General features: G+C 37.7%; 1 protein-coding gene across 1 annotated transcript; it reads right to left on the bottom strand.

Moving 5' to 3' along the window:
* Positions 1-277: 277 nt before the first annotated feature.
* LOC110453771 (intercellular adhesion molecule 5-like) lies at positions 278-20,703 on the bottom strand. The gene is made up of 9 exons (XM_021502906.1): positions 20,346-20,703; positions 13,283-13,546; positions 6,997-7,260; positions 6,328-6,591; positions 4,166-4,429; positions 3,497-3,760; positions 1,335-1,598; positions 559-822; positions 278-315 (listed from the first exon to the last, which is right to left on the bottom strand). The coding sequence occupies exons 1-9, from the start codon at positions 20,701-20,703 to the stop codon at positions 278-280; spliced, it is 2,244 nt and encodes a 747-aa protein (XP_021358581.1).
* Positions 20,704-21,900: the final 1,197 nt, after the last annotated feature.

The following is a 21,900-nucleotide window of genomic DNA, read 5'->3' as shown; positions in this document are numbered from 1 at the left end:
AAGCAGAAAATAACAACTACCATTTTTAAGGACTTTGGTATGTCCCACACTGGGAACAGAACACATAGCTTTCCTTACCTTGACGAACGCTCAACACTCGAACAAAATGTGAGGTATTGCCAAGCAATGCGCTAGGAAATAAAAGGTAGTTAGAGGTAGAAAGAAAGATAAAAATCCCAGATATTGCAATGGTCGCAGCAGAATAATATTGGTTCCCGAATAAAAGACACTAAAGCTAATCCCTAATTCTGAAGAAGATTATATCATTAGTGGCCTCCTACGATAACAGCAGGTGTATGTTCCCCGATCCCCCACCTACAGGAGTGTTAAGGTAAAGGACAACCATCAGACAGCACATAGTCTACAAGGGTGACTCCAGCAGGAATTTTTCTTATTTCCTAGTGCATAACACTTCATATACTTTGGAATGATTATTTAATACATTGTTTGTTAAAACCGGACATCAGTGAATCTTAAATGCAACAATGTGGTGTTAGAGAGATTTCAAGCGTATGATTTCAAGAGCAGGTAAAACTGTGTGATATAAAATATACTTACATTGTACGTTTACACTGGTAGTGATACTTGACGTCCCGATAACATTCCAAGTAGTACACCGGTACATCCCCTGTTCTGATCTGTCCAGTTGTCCAAGTGACAACACAGGTGAGGCAGTCAAGTTTGTGTTTTCAGGTTTTGTCCAGACAAAGGTACAGCCAGGTCTACAGTCAGCTATACAGGTGATGTCCGGTAACGTGTCCCCCTCAGTCCTGGTGTAGGTAGTGTCCGGTGGGGACATGACTATGGATGTACTAGGGCCATCTACGGCAAACATTTTATTGTTATTTTAACAGTCAATGACATTGTATTATTTATAATTTACAAATATAAGACAAAGGATAATGATATGGCATTAAACTATCATAAATAAGTACAAAGAAAGATAAAGTTCCTAGACATTGCAATGGGCGCAGCAAACTTATTTTGGTCCCTACTTAGAGGACACCAAAGTTAATCCCCAATTCCGCAGGAGCTTCTATAATTAGTTGCCTTCTACGATAACAGCAGGTATATCCCCATCCCCCTCCCCCACCTGCAGGGGTGTTAAGGCAAAGAACAACCATCAGACAGCACATAGTCTACAAGGGTGACTCCAGCAGGATTTTTTCTTATTTCCTAGGCCATAACACTTCATATACTTTGAAATGCTTATTTATACCTAGTTTGCTAAAACCGGATATCAGTGATTCGTAAATGCAACAATGTGTTGTGAGAGAGATTTCAAGCGTATGATTACCAGGGCAGTAAAACTGTTTGATATAAAATATACTTACATTGTACGTTTACACTGGTAGTGATATTTGACGTCCCGATAACATTCCAAGCAGTACACCGGTACATCCCCTGTTCTGATCTGTCCAGTTGTCCCAGTGACAACACAGGTGAGGCAGTCAAGTTTGTGTTGTCAGGTTTTGTCCATACAATGGTACAGCCAGGTCTACAGTCAGTTATACAGGTGATGTCCGGTAACGTGTCCCCGTCAGTCCTGGTGTAAGAAGTAACCGACGGGGACAGACTTGTAGAGGTCCCAGGACCGTCTAAAATATTCACAGATGAAGGAGGCACACAAACTATATTTTTATAATGTACAATGTTTTACTTTCGTTAGTCAACAGGTAATTGTATATTCATGTAGAAATAAGTAACAAACATTAAATAGGTCACAGCATGCTCAGTAAAATAACACAGCAAATCTAAACACCATCTTTATTCATATCTCTTCCCGTACTATCTTATAAATGTATAGGACAAATTGTACGCTTTCATTTGTAGAACTGTCAACACTAGGCTATTTATAGTTTATAATTATATTAAGCAAGATGTCTAGAGAGTCTGTTTCGCTCACTTGGATCAAAAGCAGCCATGGATAGTTATTTTCTCTACATGAAATACTGCATCTATTTCCAAATATTGGGACCCGTTTTTCCGACTTAAGCTCTCTCCTCTGCCCCCTTAAAGCAACTGTTTATTTAAACAACCTTTACTCCCCTTTGCCCAAGGTTGCCCTAAACAAAATTTGATTAAAACCCTCCAAATCAACCGAAGGAAAAGGATTTTAAACATGTATTACCATGTTCCCCCTTCTAGACCCTCCCCCTTTGCTTCCAGAGTGACTACACTATGTTTAAACAAATTGACAAACTTTTGCAAAAGGATGCTCTGGACGGATTAGGTTAAAATAACTCCAATCATACTTAAGGAAAAGAATGTTAAAGAGTTAAACCTCTAATTTCACTTTTGGGCCCCATATTTTTGCACCCAGAGGGGTAACACCCTCCGTTTATAAAAAAAAAAGTCTTCTTCTCCAAATGATGCTCCGAACCAAATCTGCTTAAAATAATCCAAATGGTAAAGTACTTCCATCTAGGGTCCCAATTTTCTGCACCCAAAGGGACAACACACTCCATTTATAAACAAAATTGAATCTCCTGTGACAAAGGATGCTCTAGGCCAAATTTAGATAAAAATCCTTGCAGTGATACAAAACATTTTGAAGAGTTGAACCGAAAATTAACCTCATTGGGCTTAATCCCTCCACATCAAGAGGGGCCACACCCTCTCTCGATACAAAATTTAGTCCCAAATTTAGATAAAAACTCTCCAATCGTACATACGAAATAGGATCTCAAAGTCCCCTCTTGGGCCCCGCTCCTCGAAAACCCCTAGGGGCAACACCATCCGTTTATATCAAATTGAGTCTACTTTGCCCAAGGATGCTCCTTGTCAAATTTGGATAAACCCCTCCAGTGGTACAGAAAAAGACGGATATTAATGGTTTAAACCTAAATTCACCTTTTGGAAACCGCCCCTCAGCACTAAGGAGGGCCACCCTCTATTTAAACGAAATAAATCCCTTTTGTCCAAGGAGTCAGGCAAACTTTGGATACAATTCCACCGAAAGAACAGAAGAAGAAGGATTTCAAAGGTTTAACCTCAAATTCCGCTATTTCACCCCGTCTCCTTTGCCCAAGGATGCTCCGTGTCAAAGTTAATAAAATCCCTCCAATGGTACAGAAGAAGAATGCTTTTTTAAAAAGGTTTAAACCTCACATTTACATATTAGGCCCTGTCTCCCAGCTCCCATAGGGGCCACACCCTCAATTTATACAAAATTCAGTCTCCTCTGCCCAAGGATGCTCCACGTCAAATTTGGTCAAAATAAATAAAGCTGTTCAAGACAGGTAACGTTTTAAAGCAAACGTTGACGGACGGACGACGGACGCTGCGGTATGCCATAAGCTCACCTCGGTCTTTCGGACCAGGTGAGCAAATACAAATGATACAGTTTCTGTCTACATTTGTGAAGATATTATTTGAAATGTACTCAAATACTTACACATAACAGTAACATTAGTTTATTTAGATGACTCGCCGAAAACATTCTTACCAATACAAATGGAGATCCCGTTTTCTGCCCTGTTTAAAATATACTTACATTGTACGTTTACACAGGTAGTGATACTTGACGTCCCCATAGCATTCCACGCAGTACACCGGTACGTCCCGTGTTCTGTTTTGTCTAGTTGTCCAAGTGACAACACAGGTGAAACAGTAAAGTTGGTGTTGTCAGGTTTTGTCCAGACAAAGGTACAGCCAGGTCCACAGTCAGCTGTGCAGGTGATGTCCGGTAACGTGTCCCCCTCAGTCCTGGTGTATGTAGTGTCTGGTGGGGACATGACTATGGATGTAGTAGGGCCATCTACGACAAACATTTTGTTTTTATTTTAACAGTCAATGACATTGTATCATTTATAATTTACAAATAGAGGACACCAAAACTAATCCCCAATTCTGCAGGAGTTTCTTTCATTAGTCGCCTCCTTTACGATAACAGCAGCTGTATTTTTCCCTGATCCCCCACCAGCAGGGGTGTTAAGGTAAAGGACAACCATCAGACAGCACATAGTATACAAGGGTGACTCCAGCAGGATTTTTTCTTATTTCCTAGTGCATAATACTTCATATACTTTGGAATTATTATTTTATAACTAGTTTGTTAAAACCGGATATCAGTGAATCGTAAATGCAACAATGTGTTGTGAGAGAGATTTCAAGCGTATGATTTCCAGAGCAGGTAAAACTGTTTGATATAAAATATACTTACAGTGTACGTTTACACTGGTAGTGATACTTGACGTCCCGATAACATTCCAAGCAGTACACCGGTACATCCCCTGTTCTGATCTGTCCAGTTGTCCCAGTGACAACACAGGTGAGGCAGTCAAGTTTGTGTTGTCAGGTTTTGTCCATACAATGGTACAGCCAGGTCTACAGTCAGTTATACAGGTGATGTCCGGTAACGTGTCCCCGTCAGTCCTGGTGTAAGAAGTAACCGACGGGGACAGACTTGTAGAGGTCCCAGGACCGTCTAAAATATTCACAGATGAAGGAGGCACACAAACTATATTTTTATAATGTACAATGTTTTACTTTCGTTAGTCAACAGGTAATTGTATATTCATGTAGAAATAAGTAACAAACATTAAATAGGTCACAGCATGCTCAGTAAAATAACACAGCAAATCTAAACACCATCTTTATTCATATCTCTTCCCGTACTATCTTATAAATGTATAGGACAAATTGTACGCTTTCATTTGTAGAACTGTCAACACTAGGCTATTTATAGTTTATAATTATATTAAGCAAGATGTCTAGAGAGTCTGTTTCGCTCACTTGGATCAAAAGCAGCCATGGATAGTTATTTTCTCTACATGAAATACTGCATCTATTTCCAAATATTGGGACCCGTTTTTCCGACTTAAGCTCTCTCCTCTGCCCCCTTAAAGCAACTGTTTATTTAAACAACCTTTACTCCCCTTTGCCCAAGGTTGCCCTAAACAAAATTTGATTAAAACCCTCCAAATCAACCGAAGGAAAAGGATTTTAAACATGTATTACCATGTTCCCCCTTCTAGACCCTCCCCCTTTGCTTCCAGAGTGACTACACTATGTTTAAACAAATTGACAAACTTTTGCAAAAGGATGCTCTGGACGGATTAGGTTAAAATAACTCCAATCATACTTAAGGAAAAGAATGTTAAAGAGTTAAACCTCTAATTTCACTTTTGGGCCCCATATTTTTGCACCCAGAGGGGTAACACCCTCCGTTTATAAAAAAAAAAGTCTTCTTCTCCAAATGATGCTCCGAACCAAATCTGCTTAAAATAATCCAAATGGTAAAGTACTTCCATCTAGGGTCCCAATTTTCTGCACCCAAAGGGACAACACACTCCATTTATAAACAAAATTGAATCTCCTGTGACAAAGGATGCTCTAGGCCAAATTTAGATAAAAATCCTTGCAGTGATACAAAACATTTTGAAGAGTTGAACCGAAAATTAACCTCATTGGGCTTAATCCCTCCACATCAAGAGGGGCCACACCCTCTCTCGATACAAAATTTAGTCCCAAATTTAGATAAAAACTCTCCAATCGTACATACGAAATAGGATCTCAAAGTCCCCTCTTGGGCCCCGCTCCTCGAAAACCCCTAGGGGCAACACCATCCGTTTATATCAAATTGAGTCTACTTTGCCCAAGGATGCTCCTTGTCAAATTTGGATAAACCCCTCCAGTGGTACAGAAAAAGACGGATATTAATGGTTTAAACCTAAATTCACCTTTTGGAAACCGCCCCTCAGCACTAAGGAGGGCCACCCTCTATTTAAACGAAATAAATCCCTTTTGTCCAAGGAGTCAGGCAAACTTTGGATACAATTCCACCGAAAGAACAGAAGAAGAAGGATTTCAAAGGTTTAACCTCAAATTCCGCTATTTCACCCCGTCTCCTTTGCCCAAGGATGCTCCGTGTCAAAGTTAATAAAATCCCTCCAATGGTACAGAAGAAGAATGCTTTTTTAAAAAGGTTTAAACCTCACATTTACATATTAGGCCCTGTCTCCCAGCTCCCATAGGGGCCACACCCTCAATTTATACAAAATTCAGTCTCCTCTGCCCAAGGATGCTCCACGTCAAATTTGGTCAAAATAAATAAAGCTGTTCAAGACAGGTAACGTTTTAAAGCAAACGTTGACGGACGGACGACGGACGCTGCGGTATGCCATAAGCTCACCTCGGTCTTTCGGACCAGGTGAGCAAATACAAATGATACAGTTTCTGTCTACATTTGTGAAGATATTATTTGAAATGTACTCAAATACTTACACATAACAGTAACATTAGTTTATTTAGATGACTCGCCGAAAACATTCTTACCAATACAAATGGAGATCCCGTTTTCTGCCCTGTTTAAAATATACTTACATTGTACGTTTACACAGGTAGTGATACTTGACGTCCCCATAGCATTCCACGCAGTACACCGGTACGTCCCGTGTTCTGTTTTGTCTAGTTGTCCAAGTGACAACACAGGTGAAACAGTAAAGTTGGTGTTGTCAGGTTTTGTCCAGACAAAGGTACAGCCAGGTCCACAGTCAGCTGTGCAGGTGATGTCCGGTAACGTGTCCCCCTCAGTCCTGGTGTATGTAGTGTCTGGTGGGGACATGACTATGGATGTAGTAGGGCCATCTACGACAAACATTTTGTTTTTATTTTAACAGTCAATGACATTGTATCATTTATAATTTACAAATAGAGGACACCAAAACTAATCCCCAATTCTGCAGGAGTTTCTTTCATTAGTCGCCTCCTTTACGATAACAGCAGCTGTATTTTTCCCTGATCCCCCACCAGCAGGGGTGTTAAGGTAAAGGACAACCATCAGACAGCACATAGTATACAAGGGTGACTCCAGCAGGATTTTTTCTTATTTCCTAGTGCATAATACTTCATATACTTTGGAATTATTATTTTATAACTAGTTTGTTAAAACCGGATATCAGTGAATCGTAAATGCAACAATGTGTTGTGAGAGAGATTTCAAGCGTATGATTTCCAGAGCAGGTAAAACTGTTTGATATAAAATATACTTACAGTGTACGTTTACACTGGTAGTGATACTTGACGTCCCGATAACATTCCAAGCAGTACACCGGTACATCCCCTGTTCTGATCTGTCCAGTTGTCCCAGTGACAACACAGGTGAGGCAGTCAAGTTTGTGTTGTCAGGTTTTGTCCATACAATGGTACAGCCAGGTCTACAGTCAGTTATACAGGTGATGTCCGGTAACGTGTCCCCGTCAGTCCTGGTGTAAGAAGTAACCGACGGGGACAGACTTGTAGAGGTCCCAGGACCGTCTAAAATATTCACAGATGAAGGAGGCACACAAACTACATGTTTTATAATGTACAATGTTTTACTTTCGTTAGTCAACAGATAATTATATATTCATGTAGAAATAAGGAACAATCATTAAATAGGTCACAGCATGCTCAGAAAAAAAGAGCAAATCTAAACACCATATTTATTCATATCTTTTCCCGTTCTATCTTTTAAATGTAAAGGAAAACTTGTACGCTTTCATTTCTATAACCGTCAACACTTTTATAATTCTATTTAGCAAGATGCCTAGAGAGCCGAGCCTGTTTCGCTCACTTGGATCAAAAGCAGCCATCGATAGTTATTCTCACTACATGAAGTACTGCAACTTTTTCGAAATATAAGGACCCTTGTTTCTGTCCCGATGAATTGGGATGGATGAACCTCAATTTCCCCACTTGAGCCCTCTATTCTGCCCCGTAAAAGCAGCAATCTATTTTAACAACCTTTAGATCCCTTTGTCCAAGGTTGCTCTTCACAAAATTTGATTAAAACCCTCCAAATCAACCGATGGAAAAGGATTTTAAACACGTTTTACCATGTCCCTCCTTCTTGACCCTCCCCCTTTGCTTCCAGGGCGTCTACACAAGTTAAAACAAGTTGACCAACCCTTGCAAAAGGATACTCTGCACCGAATTAGGTAAAAAATAACCCCAATCATACTTAAGGAAAAGGATTTTAAAGAGTTAAACCTCTAATTCCACTTTTGGGCCCCATCTTTCTGCACAACATCTTGTAGCACACATGCGTGAAACAAACCGACAGAAAACATCAACAGAAAATTGTTGTATGAATATTGTAAGATTACATAGGTATGTGATAACAAAAGGTATAGGAATAGGAATATTAAATCAGGAATAATCAGTTTTAGAATTCATTTTATGACATATGATACCTCATTCTCTTTCATATGTGTTGGTATTAAAGGTGCGGTAATACATTTCCTCCTAGAAAAACCAGTAAAGTTGTCAGTTGACACCTTTGATTTAAAAACAAAATACCCACAGCTTTCTATCCACTTTCCTTTAAATTGAGTTTTTTTCATAATCAAAAGTAATTTGGTCTTTATGTTTATGTTAAGTAAGTTGTTCATGTAAATGGATATTAGTTTGGTAAACATTTGTGATATTGACCTTCCTCCTTTAAACTCACAGGAATCAAATGTATTCAAATGAAATGTTTGCATGGGGAGTCCGACAATGATATCTTTCCTTGCTTCCCTTCTTTATAGTTATATGTATAGCACAATGCAGTATTCCTATATTATTTGTTTAATGAATGGAAAAGACAAACTAATAATCACTTGTATATATAGTTGTAATATCAAGATAATTCTATTGTTTATACTATTTAGATATCTTTGGCATTCATTCTCCAGATGAAAAAATATTGTTACAAAATACATATTTATGAGTTATTACTGATGCACAGAACTTAAAAAGATTCGTTTTATATTGAAGTCTTTTGGTGTGATGCAAAAATATCAGTGTATACGATTTTTTATAATTTCATATTTTACGGGCATTTAATGCAATGATATGTGAAGTGACTCTGATGATAGACAGGCCAGTTGACGCCCAATCTATATCAGCCTAGTAAATATGCATATTTTGAACCCAGTACAAGTTCAAGTGATATGTGACGTCACAGTGGAACGACTTGTATGATATCCTGTTAATAACGTGTACCCATTCTGACACGCCCCCCTTTACATATTTATATATTATTTGCAAAACAGTGTAAGTAATGACAGCAACAAATATATGTCGTAGGGGTAAAATAATTAATCGACAAATATAGACATAAATTCTCCGCAAGAGAAGTTATCCATTCAAGTTTGAATCACGGAAATATAATTCCGTGCCTGCATCAACTACATGTGCATTCTATGTACACTATCCTTTTAGCTGGGAGATAGTACACACAGTTCGTACACATACAAATCTTACTGTGAATTAAAAGGTATGTTAATTACCTGTAGTTCTTACCTTTTTATACTAGAGCTAAAGGGCATGTACGATACCTACCTGTAAATTAGCAGGTAAACTAATTACCCCAGAGGTGTTACCTGTTAATGTCGTGGTTAAAGGACATTTATAACCGATCCTAACACAGGTAGTATTGTGTACCGGCACGTTTCTTTTTGTCCCCGGTGTTGCGTTTTTTACCTTGGGCTAGTAACCTGGTCGGAAAACTGACGAAGTTAATAAGGTAAAAATGTATGTGTATCATATGCGATATTAGTGTTTCGATGAAAATTCTGAATTCTTCAGTTTAATTAACAGGAACATTTGTTTAGCAGTTTTTTTAACAAAAATATATATTCAGGGGAGAAACTTGTGTTGAATTAACTTGTGACACACTATTTACTATCCAATTTCAGCATATATTCAAACTAATCCAGTTTCTGTGTATGAATATTGTGTATTGTGTTAATAAACGAAAAACCAATGCTTTGAAGCATAGTTGAATTGAATATCAACAGCTACATCCAGCCAGGCAACATTTCTATTCTATTTCGAGTTTGAATTTCACGTAGATTAAGGAACCTGTTTGTTTTTCTTAAAATGCATAGAATACGAAGCAATATTTGTTTCTGTCTGGGTTTTGGTAATTACTTCAAGCCACACATGAGTGACGAATCTGTTTAACTCTTTATATAGATATTGTAAAAACAAATAGTTTAACTGTTGTTGAACGGAGTAGGCAAATAATGCCTCAGAACGGTACACTTTTTGATATATTTCAATACACATTAGAAATAATGTATATGGTACGTTTTTAAAGAAATATAAACTATAGACTTCCATTGTAACTATTCATATATTATATGTTGTAACAATGTGCATGCTTTTCTAATGAAAGGTATCATTACGCTCTCATCCTGTACACCAATGTGACATATTTGGTTTCAAATTAACTTTTATTTTATACACTATACACTCGTAAATCATTCTCAAAATTATATTTTCTTGTGACATGTATCTGCCATTTTGATAGGAGACCCCGTCACTCTACTTGGTGGTATGCAATAAGATCCACTACTGCTATCAGTAGTTATAATACATAAGTATTTATACAGTTACATGTATTGTTCATTTTTATGTACGCACATAAGTTAAAATGATAAAAGGAATTGAAGTGGGAGCCCCACCTACCAGTCATCAGCTGTATTTTGAATAGACCATTGGCATTGGAGGTATTTCTCAATACCTGCTCCAGACAATGAATAACATTTGAAAGTACCACAATTTCCAGAAGGCTATTGGTACACACTCTTTGTTTTGTTCTAAAAAATAAATAAAAAAACCGTTTCAGTAATGTGTCGTAGCTGTAAATTATATATCGCAGTGTGGTAGAGTATGTCGGCACCATCCTAAAAAGGTGTTTAAGAAGGAAAAAACAGGAGGAGCTGAGGAGAAGCACTCCAACCTGAAATCCTAAGGAAACATTCCCCTAGTGAGCTACCATCCGTTTTACAGCCTGCAAGAATGCCACATGAGCGCCAGAGAAACTATGCCAAAATGTGAGCCAGTTTGCCTCAGAGGCGAACCAAGACAGGCCATGCCCAGCACCGACAGAGGAGTCATACATGACGTATGGCAAATGCTGCATAGAAACGTACGGACACATTGATGTGCGATGACATTGCGCTCAAACGTCGTAGTTTTCAACGTCACTTTGTACAGTGTAAAATACGTTATTTGAAAATAGTATACCTTTTCTTTTTAAGATTCTCGTACAGTTAACATGTAATACTTATAATGCTATACGTTTTCAGAAACTGCTTGATCCATAGAAAACAAATGCATGAATACATAAAAATATTATTGTTTGCCACAATGACCTTTCTCCATGGCACCCCTCACATCTGAATGTGAAATTGAAGGACCTGGTTACGTTTTGATAAGTGTATCAGTACATTCTGCTTCAAATGAAAACAAAAACGATTCAGTCAGAAAAGGGACAATATGTGTTCAAACTGGAATTACTACAATATGCTAAAAAAAACTTGCAACCAAAGACACTACCTTTAGGGAACTCAATCATTCGCAGACTTTCATCCTCAGTACAGATCCTTTTGGCTTTGTTGAGATTTTTCACAAATTATTGTCCAAATAATGAACGACCATATAACCATGTCGCTGTTCACCTTTCTTTCTCAAAATAGGTGAACGAAGACGCTCTTTTAATTTGTTATGAGGCTTGCTTCGGTTAATTTTTTAAGCGTATAAAAATTACACAAACATATCTAACAAATGGTTAAAACAAAACATCATGCCTGTTAAACGTAGACAGAGAAAAAGTCGACCCAGATATACATGTATGTTGATTTAAGTTTAGTCGTACCTAAAGCTTAATATTTCTTTGTCTGTATCGCACAGGATTGAATTTTCTCCAATACTTTCCTACCGCACAGTTGAGCTCATAGCACTGCGCCATTCTCAAGGGCGTATGAAATGTGGGACGTAATTGGTGACGCTACTCTTTGTACACTCTATACAGTGATGACACAATAATGACGTTTTCAGAATGATAGCGAGGTTCAGCTGTTTTTCGCTTGGTAGGTATTGGTGTTTTTTTTTCTCTTTTTCAAAGCAAAATATACCTGCGAAATGTGAGTGATTGTTAGTATGGTAGTAAAATGTACTTTATTTAGAACTTTCAGCTTGCTATACTTGTTTTCTTACAGATTCTCTTTGAATTTGATACCTGGTAGTGTTTACTTAAATGCTTGGGATTAAACGTACCCGAAACTGCTAAGTTCATGCGAGGACGGCTATCTAATGAGGTGTCACATGTTTTGCATTTGGGACAGCTAATCTAAAATGCCTCCTTAATAGTAGATAATGAAGCCAAAGGCTACATCAGGCCCTTCCTCGAACTGTTAAACCTGTTCAAGAGACCACATGTGCAGGCAGGGTTTAAAATTGATTAAAATCTACAGTTTATCACTCAACCATCAAAATCTACATGATTCCGTCTTAACCTGACTCAAACTCTGCCACAAACTTTTTCAGTTATATTGTACACAAGACCTTTTACCTTGTATGACATCACAAGGTGATGGGCTACGCCTACCAACTAAAAATGAAACTAGAATTTTGAAATTTCATAGAAATCCGAATAGTGTATATAATACATATTCAATTTTTACTTTGTGAACATCTCCAGTTTGTGTGTCCTGATAACTTACCTTAGGTAAAACACATGTAACATAAATACAGGTAAATTAGTTTGAGGTTGATTTCAAACTTTAACAACTTTTAAACAAAGTGGAATACAAAACAAACCCTTTTGCTAGTGTGTTATCACTAGGAAGACATATAGGCAATTAGCTCAGCTCTTAAATAGTTCACAGGAAGGATATTTAGGTGTGCAAACTGTGTCAAATTTGTGCGAGATTCTCTGTCAGCTTGTAGATACATTGGACGTAGTTAATTCAGGCTTAAGTGTATGGCTTCCCTTTCGAATAAAGAACATCAATGTTGTGTTTACACCTATGATTTTAACCGACCGTCGTATTTAATTGGATCTCACAACATACACTGTAATGCAGGTAATACGTAAATCAAAAAGGAGCGTGTTAATTGTAGACTAGTAAGAATGGGCACAAGTTATGAATAGGTTATTGCATGAAGCTACAGTAGGACGGCACGCATCACATGACCCTGACAATCTCAAAATGTGCATGTTCACAGAGCTGATAAAGAAGTTGCATTATTAAGTCTGTCTATCATCTGAATAGAGAGAGTGAAGGAGATCGTAGTGGCTATGCATAGTATTGCAGTATATGACCGTAAATTATGAAACAATGAAGAGTTGTCGCAAAAAGTATCTTCGTTATATTCTTACCTGTGTGTAGTACGCGACGCGCCGTCTTTGTTTTCACTTGTTTGTATTGAAAAATATTCAACACCTTAGAATTAATTGGCCAAAGAAGAAGGACAAATTGACTTCCTATCTCATTGAGCTACAATATAAGCATGTCTGACTTACATTGTACAGCCACACCGGTCGTTATAAAAGACTCCCCGACTTCATTCCCAGCTGTATACCGGTAAGTCCCGTTTTCTGATCTGTCCAGTTGTCCAAGTGACAACACAGCCGAGGCAGAAAAATTGGTGTTGTCAGGTTTTGTCCAGATGAAGGTACAGTCAGGTCTACAGTCAGCTGTACATGTTATGTCCGGTAATGTGTCTCCCTCGTTCCTGGTGTAGGCAGTGTCAGGTGGGGACAAAGCTGCGGTTGCTCCAGGACCATCTGCAATTTGAGATACAGATTTCAGCCTTTTGCTTTTTTTAAAACATAAAGGTCACGGGTAAAAAGCAAAGCGTCAGCTCATATCAAAATGATATAAATTAAGCTAAGTTAAAACAGAGATGTTTCAAAAGTGACCGGGCCACGACTTGATTAACATAATGCCTATTTCTTTACCTTTTCTTATTGCAAACTTAGGTTAAAAGCAGGAACACTTTTAATCGTTTGACAAACACAGTTTCTTCACCTGTCTATTACTTTAGACGCACTAATTTTAGCAGTTTTACGTTTCAGAGCATTACGATTGTCAACAGATTAACGCTATTAAGTGTTGTCGGTTTGTTCTGACTGTTACGTCCGCAAAATAGCTAATGTCAACAGAAGTCGATTACTATTGATACCGGGGTCAATTTTTTTTCGTACACGTCGTTACAGGTCATCATACTATGAACCGATATAAAATCATGTTAAACATACAAACATTATGCAACGTTATATGAGCGAATAATCGGTAGTAGTAGCTGACGTCATTACTGGTAACGTGACTTGACAAATGGTTTACTTTATGGAAATTGCGTTACTGCTTTTCACATAGCGTATGTCAGCAAATTAAATAACTTTTCCTCAAATACATTATCTTAACAACTTTCATCTGACTAGTTCCACTTTATTGTAGTTTAACTTAAATAAATAAATCCGATCACTGCATAAAGATAATTGTTCAGAGTAATACTGCAGTAATGAAGACACCGAGTGATAAATAAATAGTACATGTATAACGGGATATCACCGTTCTGATATTTGTTGATATTGAAGAAACATTTTGAGTGTTTTCAAACAAACTAAGAGTAGACATGCTCTTGTTGGTGGACTTCAATTTAAACGCTGCAAAGAAGCGGGAACCAGACCTGCCGGATAGTGAGCTAATTAAAGCTTGCTTCTTACTTTACAGCATTGACATGTTGGCATGGCTGAAGACAACATTCATTATGATTTTAAAACAAATGCCATTTTGTTCAGCCTAAAAGTTATAACGTATATAAACTTCAGTAGGCTAAAATATTATTGCTATGGTTTCATAATTGAATTGTCAACTTTCGCCCATTCATAACAAGCAGGAGTAAAACGTGACTTCCGGTTCGTATTACTTCTCATACTGGTTCATAGTATGATGACCTGTAACGACGTGTACGACAAACCCTATTAGCGGAGCCATAAGTCAGATCTTATCCTGGTAGCATGTTAGTTCGTTTTTTGTTTGTTTATGTCTTATCTTATTACACAACAAGAACATATCCGATGATGGAGCGCTTTCGCCCATATTTGGGTTATTCAGGCGATTTAAATTTATTTCTTACGTCATAAAAGGAGTATACATACTTAAAACGTCAAAAATTATGACGTTATAAACAAAGTACACATGATGCGGACGTGTAGCAATAGCTCTGTTCCGGGTTATAAGAAACTCCTGTGTGGAGGTAAAAAAGAGTACCCATGGAAACGAAAATCGAGGCATATAAACTTCCGGTTTACGCTGACATTCCTCAACATTCACAACTTTTCAACTTGCGATACAAATATGTTTACCGGGATGGATTTTGAAGGATTTCAGGTGCCATTATTGAACCATTATTTGCAAGAGAGGGGTATATCATGCAGTTTATACCGTAAAAACGATTTAGTTAGACTGTGCAAGCTAGCAAACGAGTTGGAATTAGAGGTTGTGACCTGTGATGACTGCCACGACATGGACGTCCTGAGACGCACTGTTGATTCAACTGTATTGGATGACGTCAGCAAGGTAAAGTCCTGGATGTCTGATATGGCTTCTGCCCCTAATGTGGAGTACTGTGATATCATCATATATTTCATGAACGTATGCGGTTGGTCTGAATCGAGGTTGGAAAATTACAAGAACGATAATGGTAACAAACTCTACATGGACCATCATATCAATGACGTGTGCCTCGGGAACATTTCAAATAGTGACTCGCATTTGTACGTCAAGGCGTCGTGTATCCCTGAGACCAGACAACGTGCCACTCCGTATTCTACGTGGCTTCTCCTACAGAGGGATGGGCATGTGAAATCTGGGGGTTGCACCTGTGTTGCGTAAGTTTCCAAACTTTAGAGTCGAATGTGATATGACAATGAGCCAATCGATTTAAAAAAAATATATAAATAAAATATATATAAGTAACCAAAAGAAGTGTATTTGTTCCCCTGCAATAATATTGTTTACATTTAATGCAAATACAGTCGAACCTCGATAAATTGAAGTCACTCAGGTCATGAAAAAACTACGAGATACCCTTAGTATTCAATGATACTGAATATATGTTATATACAAACTTTACTGTCAGAACCGAATTTTACATTAGAGTTAAGCAGGGTCTTTGAGTTAGAGTTTGAGACCCCGAAGACACACATGATACCCTATAGTACCTCTGAGTATTTAGTTGGGCGCCAAATAACCAGGAGAGGGAAAATGCAATGCCAATTACCAGACCGGGACTCGAACACGGGACCTCCGAACACTAGACAGACGCTCTAACCATTTGAGCTGTCTGGCCACCGACGCTCAGTCCAGTTCTGCTACAGAAGTTTGACCGTACATTGAACATTTATGTATTTTTTTCAGTGATGACGGCACATGTTATTATTGTGTGGCATTGTTGTTTGCCTTGCCAGCCTTCTGTGATCGACATAAAGACCGCAGCACTGAGGTTGGCACAGATGTTGCTTGTGTTTGGGACATGCCGAGGAGAACCACTACACCATAAGAGATAGAACACATTGATACCAGAGTAAATAAGGTAACACCTGTTCCCAAGTCTGCTACTGCTTCAAACTACAATCCTATGGTTAGGACAGAGTGTTTGTCCAAGAGGCAGGTGGAGAAAGAGGTTTATCTGTTGTGTAAGAAAAGTGATAGTGTGCTTTTTCAAACTTTAGATCCACCAAGTGATGATGACAGTTCAGATGATGAAATTATCTCACCAACTTTGACAGAAATTGCAGATACTGTGAAAGGCGATGTTGATGCTACAAATTTGTTAGCGTCAAAAGTGATTTCAACACATTCTGATGTGAAAACAGTGCAGAGGATTGAAGAAATAACAAGGAGTCAAGCTGATAATCTTGACCGGTTTACTAACAGGCCAGGTCGTGTGAGAGCTTCCATATTTTCTTCAGTGTTAGACTTTGTATTCAATAAAAATTATGATAACTATATATTAAAAGAAGTTATGTGTCCACCACCTCCAGTTATGTCCTCAAGATCAGGTGCCCCAGACATTCTGAGGTTTGGCATAGACCATGGACCTATTGCTCGATCACTGTACTCTACACAGCATGTATCTAATCACAGAAGTCAACAGTCAGGGAGTATGGTTTCTTTGTTGATGCTGATCATCCATTCATGGGTGCCTCACCTGATGGTCTGGTTTGCTGTAAGTGTTGTGGAAAAGGGTTGTTGGAGGTCAAATATTCGTATACTTTCAGAGATCCAACACCACAAGATGCATGTTTTGATGCTCACTACCACTTGTACATGGATGATGCAAATGTTATCCATTTGGTGTTGAACAATTCAACTCATTATTGATCTTAAATCCATGTATTGAGTTCTAGTTTCCTACTCGTCCACTGTTCTTAACCTTTGACTCATACAGGTAGGTGGGCTTATTACAAGGTAATTAAACAAATGTTGTTGACATTTCTTATGAAGCTGTAATACAAGTGAATGGGCTTAGTATACCAGTCAGTTGGTTATTGCCAGATAAGTACATGCAGTAATACATACTTGTATAATTATGTATATATGTAATGCAGAACAGCTAAATGAAACAAAAATAATGACACAGACATATTCAAGTAATCAAAATGTGTATTGTTCAAATGATATTCATAAGCTAGTTGATTTATGATTAATTATTACATATCATACCATACTAATTTCATGGTACTGGTATCATTCAAAAAAATCATTGTATTGAAATGATTATCAGGTATCTTATAGATCATATGAAGTTTCACAGCTTCTTATTTTGTACAATATATATATACACTTGCTAAGCTTCAAAAAGTCTGTTTAGAATGTTGGCTTTGGGGAAAAAAAATATAATTGATTATGTTAACACCTGTTTAATATTGTGCATCTTTAAAAAAGTACAGGAAATGCATGTACCTTTAGCTTGAAGGCCAAACATATGTTGTGTAAAAGGAAATTGATGTACAATATAATTATTTAACATCAAATATTGTAGCAAATTGAATTATTGATTAATGATTGATTCCTGGATAGGTATGACTGACTGCATGATGACAGTAATCACTTTCCCACTAATGGTCTCAGAAAGGCACTGACCTTCAGCATCTGGTTTGCTACTGGCTTGCAACTTAAGGGCATTGTGTTTGATAAACTTGTTAGACAGCATAATGACAGAGGCAGACGTCGCTACGGACGCCGGAAGTCAGCATGCCTAGACGTTGCAGAAAATCACGTGACTTCCGCCGCGCATAAAGTCAGAACCGATTTGTTCCGGACGGAACTCGGAACAGAGCTATTGCGACGTCTTAAAAAGATTACATGAATGTTCTTGCATTAAATGCGTCAATGAAATATATGGAAAAAGAAACATACGGAATTTGTTAATTCAAAATTATAACGGGGCCTGAACGCTTGAAATTTCGAGCACCTTATAATGTTAAATTTACAAATTCCATATGTTTAATATGTTAGGATGAACTAAATTTTGTGCTTTGAGATTCATTTTTGATATCAGATGATTTTAACTTTTACTATTAAACAATGTATTCATTTGAGCATTTGTAATATGCTCCGTTCCCCTGATGAACCTATAAGAGGAGAAAGCGCTAGGGAAATCGAAGAAACTCTTGCCTTTTTTGTATGCCCCCGCCATAAAATGGGGGGCCTATCGTGTTGCCCATGTCCGTCCCGTCCCGTCGCGTCCCGTCCCATCCCGTCCATGAGATGGGGGCATTTATGTCTTACATGCATTTTCTAGTTTATTAATATATGTTTAGTACATTTAGTAATGGTTCTTTCAGGTTTTCCCTAAACAATTTAAATCGACAAGTGTACAAATTATATCGGAACACACAGAGAATGTATTGATCAGCGCTAACGCGATTTCTACAATTTCAACAAACTAAGTCACAAGGGCCAGGCCATCGCAGAGTATTATTATTTTGTTGGCTTGATTATGTTTCATAACAATTGTATTTATGCATACATACCCAAAGATTAAGTCCTATGAGAATTTCCAACCAAAAGGCAACTTTAGAAGTCATGTTATGATATTTCTTATCTCAGTGTATTTGAATTGAGTCAATAAAGTTTATTTGAAGAAATAAGGGAGACATTTGTCTCACAATGCTAATGTAGATAAATATGCAACAGAGACGGTTTGGTTTACAGAACTCGAATAAACTGTTTAAACACATTTGACCCCATGACATGCAAAAGGGGACAATAATCTGAACGAATAGAGTAGCTCTTCGCCCAAGCATACAACTGATCAAATATAATGATTCTCACTTGCTGGTTATTCAAAAGACGCAAACTAAAAGGTATAACATATTTTGCCTCTTGGAAGTGTGGAAAGGAATTCGCTCAAACAAACTTGACTTCATCCAAGCATATTACCGGGCTGATATTGCTATACACAAATTGTCACCTAATTTGAGTCAAGTAACCTTTGATACGATTATGTGTCTGGATGTTGCCATGTCAACATAAGTTAACAGATCCCCTGATGAACGAGGTGAAACCACTAGGGAGGCACTAAAATTATCTTGTCATTTGTTCATATATATATAAATACATTACTTACTTAGAGTCAGAGCTAGTTTCCAGTACAGGACCTCTATAAGTCCTCTCCACTGGACTCGATCATTGTATCGCACCGAACTTTAAGTCAGTTTTCAACCGGTGTTCTAAAGTTATATTATATTTCCTGATTTTTCCAGCATTTATCCAGTCTATTCTTAAGGATCGTGCGTTTGCCACCTCCGATGGTAAATTATTCAAACGTCACCACTCTGACTGTAAAATAGTTTTTTTTTTCTTTTAGATGTGAAATCTTGTTGGTTTATCTTAAATGAGTGGCCTCTGGTGCTGTTTCTTTCCGTTACATTGTTCCACATTTTGTTATTCCCTGCACTATCTGGAATGTTTCGATTATATCCACGCGGTGTCGTCTATACGCTAGTGTAGGTAATTTCAACTTGTTTAGTCTTTCTTTGTAGGTTAGGTTTTATAATGCAGGAAGCGGTTTGGAGCTCTTTTCTGTACCCCTTCGATTTTTCTATTTATTTGGCTTTATATGGAGACCAAACAGGACATGAAAAACCTAGATGTGTGCGTATCAGACTCGTATACATTGGCTTGAAAGTTTCTTCGTCCAGATGTTATACATATATATGCATGAATGGATATCAACCTAGACCTCCTATTGATAAATAACTCGTTTACAGATTTTTACATTCGACTCCAGTGACCTTGAAAATGGTTGAAAGTAATTTATTTCTACAAATTAGTTAACACCCATCCCATCATATTAGTGTCTAATTATCGGGACCCTGTGCTTTTCGGTTGTTCAGACGCTGATTCTTTAAGCATCATATCTCAGTTATATTTGTAATACGTATTGAACTGTTTACCATTGTTATTTGAAATAAAAGATACAATAATTTGACTCATGAAATAATTGAATTAAAAAAAAATGGCATAATCTATCATGTACGTAAACGCATATGGTGAGTATAAATTACCTACCTGCCACATTGAGTGTGAAGTCCGGACTGTCCAGTATTTGGTCAGGCAGGTTATTGTTGATACGTCTACAGAACCACACCGATCCATGATCTCCCGTCTGTGGCTGTATGACCCACCGGAACACTGAACCACTACTTCGAGTCGACGTCACACAGGAACAGACATTTGGTGTACAGAGGCCGAGCGGGCCGCTACATCGCCTACTAGCTACGCCAATAAAACTTACTCGAGTAGACACGTCAGGACGGCGGAACAACTTAACTAAACGGGCCTCCTCTGGTACGTCACACGTCAGAGTAAAGTCACTCCCGGGGACAGCGTACTCAGACGACCCGGTCAGTGTCACAGCATCTGTCATGATTAAATACATTTGTTGGTGTAACTTTATTAATTAGGTTTAAAATTAATTGAAGGTTCGTGTTTTGAAAAATGTTTATTTACCAAATTTCTATTAAAATGCACTATTTGTATACAATTGTACATGCCATTACTTTCTGAAAACCTTATACCGCAACAATAAGGGTGTCATACTTATTTTGAATTGGTGTCATCAACATTGCAAGTAACGTAATCGAGGAGAAAACGTGCATTACCGTAAAAATGTACCAATTACTTGGCAATAAACAGGTACTTGGTAAAAGGTAAGAATGCTTTGTTTACATGATATCTGCGTGTACAGTACGTACATGTAAATTATCTTATATCTACACATAATGACCTTCTAAAACAATTTCGGTACGTGATATGTCAATTACTGTTTGATAACCATGCAAATCCGGCTGAAATATGTGTTATGTATATGGCATGGCTAGTCCTAGGAACCTGGGTTAGGTCATGAAATATACTTATGTAAGCATTAATCACCCTGGTTAACTTGTTTTCAAAAGCTCACTATTGCAAAAATCATCTTAATTAATATATAAATGTAAGTTAATTTAGTTGTTTGTGTCTGTAAAGACTGCGAGTCACTCCCGTCCGACCATGCCGTAAACAGAAGTTAAAGATGGAACAATAATGTGACATTAACTATATAAAATACTAGTATACTGGTTGTGAACATTAATTATTATCAGGGTTTTAGTAAATGAATGAAAAGTTTGGCGAGAACAACACTAGAAATGTGTACTGACAATATCGTCTATAAAAACAACTCATCTAGAAAATCGCCTCGAAAATAGTACATTGTATCATAAAATGAATTTCATACTCAATTTAAACGGTTTAGTCGGAGATTACGGTCGTGGCATGAATGAAAACCGATCAGCCCCACTTCAATCGTTGTAAGTCATCGAGGTATAACAGGTAGGTAAGGCAGATACAATCAAGCAGTTTTTGTGTTACATGTTACGAATTGGCACGCGGTGTAAACAAGAAATACGTTGGTGAAAAATAGCGTTAAAATTCGTGTTTGACCGAAAAAACCCGTTGTTGATATCATCAGTTGTTTCTTTTGTGAGTGGTTAAATAAATTTTGTAAATAATTTGAAAATGTTTACTATTCCGTTCAGTTTGGAAACAAATAGTAATCAAAAGCTTATGAATTTTTAGCTTTGAA

This window comes from Mizuhopecten yessoensis, unplaced genomic scaffold (genome assembly GCF_002113885.1).
Source record: "Mizuhopecten yessoensis strain PY_sf001 unplaced genomic scaffold, ASM211388v2 scaffold7497, whole genome shotgun sequence".
NCBI lineage: Eukaryota > Metazoa > Mollusca > Bivalvia > Pectinida > Pectinidae > Mizuhopecten > Mizuhopecten yessoensis.
The sequence above is the reverse complement of the archived record's forward strand: the minus strand, read 5'-3'. Positions and strand labels throughout refer to the sequence as shown.

Bases quoted from the DNA above. Each gene is read 5' to 3' on its own strand.
- LOC110453771 (XM_021502906.1), bottom strand. From the start codon at position 20,703: ATGACAGATGCTGTGACACTGACCGGGTCGTCTGAGTACGCTGTCCCC. The intron at 7,261-13,282 runs GTAAGTCAGACA...TGAATATTTTAG, and splicing joins GACCGGTGTGGCTGTACAAT to ACGGTCCTGGGACCTCTACA. The intron at 4,430-6,327 runs GTAAGTATATTT...TGAATATTTTAG, and splicing joins TACCTGTGTAAACGTACAAT to ACGGTCCTGGGACCTCTACA.